The following is an 8,978-nucleotide window of genomic DNA, read 5'->3' on the forward strand; positions in this document are numbered from 1 at the left end:
GTACTCATCATCAATGGCAAAGTCAGCCTTGTAAGGGTTTAATGCAAAGAATTTTCCAAGCAGGACCCACATAAAGAGACTGAAAACAATTCTACTGTATTGGGGCCTTGGATCAGGCCTGAGGTTTTTCCAGGGAAATGGCACCCAGCATCTATGTAACACTGCCACATACCATAATAAGGAAACTAGCACCTTGTGTTTGGCGGGCTGTGTTTGCGGTCAGGATTGTGCAGAAAGTGGATGAGGGGGTGTGGTTTAAGTTTTTGGTCTGTAATTCTGAAGGGACAAAGTGGATTCTACTCCAAGCATGAAACAGAAAGATAACTTACACTGTAAAGTAACATGGCTTCCTGGGGAAAATTCGATTCTATGAATTTTTCCGTCTCAAGATCACACCTGACCATGTCCGTCAGGAAGTTTTGTGGCTCTAGTAGTAAGTGCCAAAGCTGATTCTCAGTCAGATTCAGGCTCCCACATTTACTTTTATTTTATTATAAAGACAGTTAATCATTATAAAATAATGAAGCCTAGTTTCCTTAATTAGAATCGAGCTGGTTAGTTGATGGTTCTCTCCATGCCAATCTACATTTTTATCATTTATAGAGATCTTGCTGGAGCGTTTCAGTAGTTACAGTGGGGCCTTGCAGTGAATTGAACCTTTGGATTGCATGTCCTATCACACATATGTCACCTTTTATCCTGTATTCTTGCAGTTTTTTTTCTTTTAAATAACGTTTACAATGCATGTTTAAAGGAGAATTTTACCTAGAACAATTTAATTTAATCACTCCATTAATCATCCATCCATCCATCCATCCATTCATCCATCCATTTTCTATATTCACTTGTCCTATGCAAGGTTGCGGGAGTCTGGTGCTTATCCCACAGGCTCCGGGCACAAGGCAGGGAATAACCCAGGACGGGGCACCAAGCCATCGCAGGAATCTTTAATCCTTTTATATTAATCACTAATCCATTCTTTCATTAAGCCTGAGAGAATTCCTGATGCAGACAGAAAACTTTGCGTGTATATTGCTGGTATTGTTCATTCAGTTGATGTGTTCAGTAGCATTGTTGTGTTCTTTCAGTATTCTGTTATGATATTCACAGGATACCCGATATTTGAGATCATCCCTAATCAATTTCTTATTAATCTTTGATGCTATTAATTTTAGGTGGAGAGGACGTTGTGAGCCTGGCTGCGGAGTACTGTAATTGCATCCACCCATTTCTCTCTGTATTTGATTTGTGAAACAGATCATCCAAACAGTGCCCCCATTCTTTCTCCCCATCCTGGTGGTTCCGTTCGCCATCCCACCCGGAGCACATGGGACTGTCAGCCACTAGGTGTGATTTTCTATCACTCTGTGGTAGTATTTACGTCCCTTGGTAACACATTTAGAAGCAGCTCATTTGTAAAACACCGTTTCGCATCGGTATACCAGGGTAATGAACCGTCTGCAAACCCAAGGAAGGACTTGCCATCAAGAGCTTGATGTCAAGATGCGTTGATTTAGCTGTGTTGATTGCCTGGTACATTTTAAATTAGTTGCACGTCTTTGAAAAACCAAATCCCTAATTATAAACCAGATCCATATTTGGCCTATTCAGGTGCATTGACAGGGAAGGGCTTTGGCTGGGGGGGGGGGGGGGTCCAGCTTTCAGACAGAACCAGCTTTGTGCTTCACAGCTGCTACAGTAGCAGCTGAGAGGCTCGAGGGTTGTACCCTGTGCACTTGGCAGCTGGTAGCTGGCACCGGAACGCTTTCTGTCCCCTAGAGAATGAGTCGTATTCTAACCACTGATTGACACTCTCCATGGTGTGTAAGTAACATGCCTTTTTTGGTGGCCTGCTAAATTGTATCCTAAAGTCCAAATCTTCCAGAGAGCATGTTTGAAGGGCACAGCAAAAAAGCCTCATTCTGATGGTTCAATCAATGCAGTCGACGCCATGAGCTGAATCGTGCACCCAGCATGCCCTGTAGTCTGCATGCTGTGATTATGCCATCAGATGAACCGAAATCCTGCACTTCATACCATACGGACTATGTCCCTGTGTGGTTGTTATGAAGGGAGTGCATGCGTTAATGATTAGGGTGAATCGGCGGATCGCCGTTTGTTTGAGAGATCATTTGGGTGTCCTGGGGCACGTATCGATGTCTCAGATGTCTGCGTTTACATGTGCACGTGTGAGATGGCAGCCCTGAGCACAGCGGCCTGGGGTAGACGGCGAGAAGTAAAAGGAGCTGAAAAGTGCTTCACACCAGCCGTAATAAAAGTCTCAGGTTTCCATCCTACCGCGAAGGGGAAGCGCAGCCAGGAGAGAGACACGAGCGGCCAGACTCTCCCCTAGACAAAAACACCTTTCTTCAGGCACAGGACCTAAGAGCCTGGCCTCCAGTCAAAAAGCCCTTTGTGGATGAAGGCTTTATTCACCATTGGCTGGAGACTGTTTTGTCTAAGACATGCAGCACATGTTTGCACTCTTTAGCAAGTGTTTAGTGCAGGAGAAAAAGTGGGTCTTCGTGTGACTCTCAGTAGACTATGCTATTCACTTTCGGGGAATTCTGACTGGCTTTTGATCATAGAATACCAAGACATTTTACCACTGACCTGATTTATGAATATGTGAGATTTAATAGGGTGGGGGAGCCGGTCGCACTTCTACGTGTGTGTGGCATGTGAGGTATGAAGTTACAGTGTTTTCCGCAGTGGGAAGAAAATGAGGCTGGGAAGCCGGTGGACCAAGAAGGCGGAGAACCCACACATCGTTATGCGGAAAATGAGGAATTTCAGGGAAATGGGGAATACAAAGAGGCATATACCATCTTTATTCCAAAGCCATATCAAAGGTATAAAACATTTTATATTAAATACACAACTTTCTTGTAATAAATAAACGTATATACATTGGTGTGTTGCTATAAAAATAGAACAAATTGCGAAAACATGAGAAACATGGGCTGGTTGCTAATAATAAATACTAATTTCAAGAGAAGGAGCTCTGTAGCTGAGCTGCGGATCCATCATTCATTGGAACGAAGTTCTCTGCTTACTGCTCCAGAACCATTAGTGGATTCTCAGTTTACATCGCAGTGGCTGGACTCAGTTCAGCTGCACAAATACGTGTGAGACACCTTCTAAAATATATTTGGCATCTCGCAATGTTTAAAGTGAGGAGTAAGAGTAAAATGCGTTTTTACAATCCTGTCATTTTTTGACTTTTAGTTAAATGCGTGGTTCCTGTCTCTGAGAGAACAGTGCCCAGAGAGGCTTCCCCGCGGGGCCATTTAAAAGACAATTTATTCAACTTGGGGAGATAAAACGTCTGCTTGTCCTCTCCGCTCTTAAATGTTCCAGTCAGTTTTACTGGCTTGTCTCACTATCTAACCTTCACACTAGATTCCTTCTCCCCGCGTGTTTTAGTAACTTGTTGTTCTTTGGTCTCCCCACAGCTGGAAATGGGCGAAGCCCCTCGGGAGACCGGGACTTAGGGAAATTCTCTGGGTTTTGCGCGCTGAGAGCAGTTTATGCGAGTCTCTCTCTTGCTCTCTCTGTCTCAGTCGCTTTCTCTGGAGTTCCTCAGCCATTCATTTGCACGAGTGTGTGTTTGTGTGTGTGTGTGTGTGTGTGTGCACTGTGATCACAATCCAAGCACAAAGGGGTTAACTGCGTTGTCACAGAGTCACACAAAGATTTAGTCTTCCTGTTCTTTTTCTTTTTACCTCTTGACACCCATCTGTTTTAAATCCCTTCTTTTCCCCCTTTCCCGTTACCCCTGTAATTTAACAGGTGCTGGGGGTCGCTGCAGCGGGGGTACAGGGTTACAGGCACGCATCCAAGGCCGCTTGGTGGGCCACCTCCAGACGGTCCGGCCTTTGTCCTTTGTTGAGGGGTGGGGCGCCTGACGTCAAACGAGAGCGAGCGTGTGTTAGCATTAGCGGCCAGTGTACCCACTTAGAGGATGAGCTAGGCCGGCTTGTGGTGCCTGTCAGTTAAAATGGCTGTAGCTTCTGAGGGCAGAACACATTAACAGCTCCGCTTGTATTAAACGAGAAAGGGCATCATACACAGCAGCAGAGGGTGTAGCAGTTGAGCTTTGCAGCGTTGCGACCCGTTCCCCCCAGCCGGTTGGTTTTGGGCAGCAGCAGGACGAAGGACACGGCCAGGGAAAGGTGGTAGAAACTGTGGACGTAGGCATAGTCCCACTCCTGCAAGGAAGAACATGGATAGCATTCTGTATGAGGCATTATCATCAAGACAGACAGATAGATTGATAGATAGACAGACAATTCTCCACATTACAAGTTAATCAAAAAGTGATGTCAGTACTATGTTAATGTTATTCAATAGGTGCACCAAAACTCTTGAGAAGGGGTGGCCAGGAAGGGGCACAGAGAGAACTCGGTACCTCAAAGTAGAAGCGTAGCATCAACGCTAGAGCTCCAAAGCAGCAGCCCGGCCCCACCTGCTGGGTGTAGACACTTTTTTCTGGGTACAGTCCTTTCTTCTCCTTCATCTTTTGCAGCTAGGGAGGGGAACACACCTTTGTCGTGAGAAACACACCCAAGACTGAACACCGTACCACTGTAGAGACTAGCTTTGAAGAAGGGTTAGCTAAGTGTAACATATCTCTCTCGCTGAGCGGAAGATCACATGACTGACATGCTGGGATATGAGGTGACACTCACCCATTTGACTGTTATCATCAAAACTGCAGTTCCTATTGGTCCAGAGTAGACACCGTAGCCCCAGCGATCCTGGTAGATCCTCACAGCAGTGGTCAGAATCCCAAACATGGTCAGAGTGGAGCGCTTGGGCTCATCAAAGTCACCTAATGCTACAGACACACAAAGCGAGGAGGGATTCTCAGCATGGAAGACAAAATCATCTCCTCACTCGATCGGCCAGCTGCCTGGGAAGCTACCCAGCTTCATCTATCTTGGTCCAACACATCAGGAAGTGGTATGAAAGCCTGATAACTTCCTTCTGACTTAGTCAAAACACTGAATGACTAAAAAGCCCCAGCACAACAGATGAAACGTGAGCCTATTGCCTTGCCAATATGCAGACTGTGATACCTCTAAGTTGTCCTCACCTAACAGGGTGACCCACATGGATATTGCGGTGCCGTAAATGCTGAAATACTCCAGAATCTCGTACTGCATGAAACAGAGGATGGACAGTCCGGGGCCGTCACATGCATGGTACGTCTGTGACAAATCAGAGGGAATTATTTCAACTGCTGCAATTAAAATTAATTTTATGCATCATGATATGATGTTGTTTATGGTTTTTTACAAGTAGTGAAAAAGTTTAAGCGTGACTTATCCAATATCACAACATCTACGATTGTTACAGTAGCTTGAGACAGACAGATCTACTGTACCATCATATATGTAATACATATATATATATATCCCAACATATAAATTCAGCGTTAGCGTATATGTCCAAACTAATGCACGTACATGGTGATGCACAACCATACACTCACAGTCTGGATTCTTACCGCTGTAAAGAACATGGTGAAGAAATAGACCATGGCCTCCATGTGGAAGCCCCTCTTGGTGGCCACACTGGCTGCTGGCAGGAGCACAAGGCTGCTAACGGTGGGCAGCAGCATCTTGGCAATAAAGGAGCCCATCCTGGCGATGTGGAGAAATGTGCTAATCTGCCCGGCGGAGGGGGGCGCAGACGGAAGATCCGGCTTTAAGAGAGAGCGAAGGAGCACGAGCTCTCAGGATGGGTGAGAAAGGGAGAATGAGAAAGCTGCACTGGGAAGGAGAGCAGAGTCAGTGCGGCAGCCCTGACAGCTGTCTTCTGGGGCTCTTTAAACTTTAAATGTCCAGCGAGAACAGGAGACCTCAGCTGTGCTGTGTCGTCATAGGGGAACAACTGCTTGACGGGAAGAGTGATGGAGAGAGAGCGAGAGAGACCACTGGGGCCACCAGGAATCTACACCACGCTTCACAGTGTTCATTCCTCAAACGTACCCATGCAACACATTGCATACAGCACATCCCTCATTCCTGCACAGTACCCGGCAGCAGACTGCATGCCGCACATTGCTTCGCTGTTTGTGCACAGAACTTTGGTTTTGAGGGAACGGGCTATACAGTCACACGTCAGTCGCACGTATGTGTGTCATGTCTTTATGGTCAGTGAGCACAACTGAATGGTTCGTGGAGAAAACCAGAGATGGTGTGGATATCCGTGTGTGGGCATCTGAAGGACGTGATTGGAGGTCCCATCTGAGGAATGGACTGCCTAGATTAAAACCAGCATTTGGAGTGCTGACCTCGCCTAGGGCTGGGACAGCAGGCTGCAGTTGCCCCACTCAGGCCAGTTGCCCCACCTGCCAGTAGAACACAAAGAAAGCATGTGGGATAGGAAGGGGATTCCAAGGGTGGCACTGTCACCCTAACCCTCCTCAGAACTTCACTTTCAGTCCTACATCCCAAAATCTTTTGGAGCTTGTGCTTTCTCTAGGTCAGGGGTGTCAAACTCCAGTCCTGGGGGGCCGGAGCCCTGTGTAGCTTAATTCTTTCCCTGTTCCACCACAAATGATTCAGCTAAAGAGCTGTGTGGTAATTAGCACAAGGAGTTGAATCGGGGGGGTTTAATGAGGGGAAACCTAAAGATGTGCAGGACTCTGGCCCCCCAGGACAGGAGTCTGACACCCCTGCCCTAGGTGTTCCCAAAGACCTTGAATAAGTAGTGGAATACTGTCTGAAATATGAACATTTTTCCCTGTGTCTAATAAATATTTATTATCTGAAAGGTTTTTACTTTGACTTGGGGGTTGAACGTCTTCATATGTAGTAGATGTATATTTAAAATCATGGAACAGTTTTTTTTTACGGCACTCAGAAACTGATGTGTAGGACGGGGCCCTGAAATAAATGAAAACATTATAGTATCAGTGTTTTTCTGCTGGGAAGTGCAACTGGGATCCCAGGGTTACAGGTCACATAATGGCACTTCAGTGGAATGTGGAGCCATTCACTCTCAGAGCACAGAGTGCGCCGGCATATATCTGCTCTGCTCTTCTTCAGTGACACATCCGTGCGTAACGAGATTAGCAGGGGTTGAGCCAGGACATCATATAAAGGAGAGTAACTTTAAAAAGGATGTAGGACAGGAAAACGGCCAATTTGTGAAAACAAATTCTCAGTGCAAACCAAACAGGTCTTATCATAATTCAGGATACTAAGAAGTGCTTGTTAAGGTCTGCCAGTCAGTATCTGTCTAAGGAGAATTAGTAAGCAGGTTCCAAATGAACGGAACACAGAGCAGTCAGTTAGTCAAAAATCCATCAAAGAACACGACTTGACAAGATCTAAATGCTTTGCCTCTAAGAAAGGGAATTTGGAAAGAAACTTCCTTAATCTCTCAGGATTCCTGTATCCCATCACTGCTGGTTGCTTACTAGGACGATGGTGCTGTCTATCATAATACAGATTCATTAACATTTAAACATGAAATTCTGTTAAAGATTCTGCAAAGATTCTGTTAAGAAATTCAGATTTATTCCAAGTCAAGTCAAAGTCAAAGTGAACTTTATTGTCATCTCCGCTATATAAAAGTGTACAGAGGGACAAGATGACATGGCTCCAGTTTTACAGAGTACATAGAACAAAAGGCACGTAGAATTTGCATATATAAATACAAATATACGCTATAAAAATATTAACGCTAAACCTAAACCTAACTAGACAAGATAAAAATATAAACTCTGAACCTAATTAGACACGGAAAATGCGCAAATCAGTTACATGTGAAAAAAAAGTCTAAGTTAGAAGTTATACAGGAATATGATCGACGTCATACTTCTGTGGAGCTTGCACATTTCGTCCAGGTTATTCTGGATAAATTTCATGCAAGTCAGAATATTAAACATAAGACTACTTATTAAGAGGAATTACTGATTTGCAGGAGTGACTCAGAACCTGAGTTCTGGCATGATACTGCCTTGAGGAAGGATTTGGCTCTCAGTGGTTCTTATTGTTACTTTGAACGCAACCCTGGCACCCTGTGTGAGTGAGTTTGTCTACCTTGCATTCTCTGTTTGTATGGCCTTCTGCTAGATGCTCTGGTACCACACTTGTGTATTACAGCTGAACCATCATTGTGAATTTCCCTTGGTGAAAAGTAAGTGTCGTTTTTGAGATGGATGGACACCTTTCATTAGACTTTGCTCGGTGGATGTCTTGGCACAATGGTTTGGTCTCTAGCACAGTTGTCTCATATCTCCAGGGTTGGGGATTTAAATCCCACCTCGTGTTTGTATGCAGTTTGTATGTTCTTCCCATGTTGTACAGATTTCCTTAAGGTACTACAATTTTCTTATAAACATGCAATTTGGTGAATAGTCCATAGTATGGCAGAAAGCCCTACATGCACTGTGTCCCTTGATTTGTGTGCTGTGTTTCTGAGGATAAGTTCCAGGCTCCCTATAACCCTATACTGGTTAAGAATTTGGATGAATGGATGAATGGAGGGAGGGATGAAGGGATGGATGTCCTGCATTTCGATCAGAATAGACACTTGTAATTATCCTTTGGATAAAACCGGATGATCTTTGAACTGCAGTGATTGTGTGCATCTGTGCTTGTCTGTGTGCCTGGGAGGGTACGTAAGCAGGCACCTGCTCAGCCAACGTTTGGCTGGGATCGAGCCTGGGCCTTCGGCCAATAGCTCGCCAGGGGATGTGTATCTCATGATGGCTTAGCTTCAGCGAAGGCAGCTGAGAGGCAGGCAGCCCGGCCAAGGGAGAACAGCGGCTGGCCTGACGCAACCCCACACTCGTAGTTAAGGAATAGAGAAGAAACTCTCCTCACCTGAAAAGTCCTGCTAAAGTTTAGCCATTTTTGCATGTTTTGTGGCATGAGGATGACAAATATGCAAGCTTAAGGAATGAAACGTTTGACAGTATAGAAATGAATAAATGACAATTAGAAACAAATCACATACTA

At 45.1% G+C, this 8,978-nt stretch overlaps 1 protein-coding gene across 2 annotated transcripts; it reads right to left on the reverse strand.

Moving 5' to 3' along the window:
* Window positions 1-2,896: 2,896 nt before the first annotated feature.
* mymk (myomaker, myoblast fusion factor) lies at window positions 2,897-5,768 on the reverse strand. 2 transcript variants are annotated; one of them, XM_048979088.1, is made up of 6 exons: window positions 5,513-5,768; window positions 5,099-5,213; window positions 4,692-4,840; window positions 4,412-4,528; window positions 4,071-4,211; window positions 2,897-3,904 (listed from the first exon to the last, which is right to left on the reverse strand). In XM_048979088.1, the coding sequence occupies exons 1-6, from the start codon at window positions 5,645-5,647 to the stop codon at window positions 3,773-3,775; spliced, it is 789 nt and encodes a 262-aa protein (XP_048835045.1). In that variant the 5' UTR covers window positions 5,648-5,768; the 3' UTR covers window positions 2,897-3,772. The 2 variants fall into 2 exon arrangements, with proteins under 2 accessions (XP_048835045.1, XP_048835054.1); XM_048979097.1 differs by having other exon boundaries at window positions 3,773-4,211.
* Between the last annotated feature and the right edge of the window lie 3,210 nt (window positions 5,769-8,978).

The sequence above is a fragment of the Brienomyrus brachyistius genome, chromosome 2, assembly GCF_023856365.1.
Source record: "Brienomyrus brachyistius isolate T26 chromosome 2, BBRACH_0.4, whole genome shotgun sequence".
Classification (NCBI taxonomy): Eukaryota; Metazoa; Chordata; class Actinopteri; order Osteoglossiformes; family Mormyridae; genus Brienomyrus; species Brienomyrus brachyistius.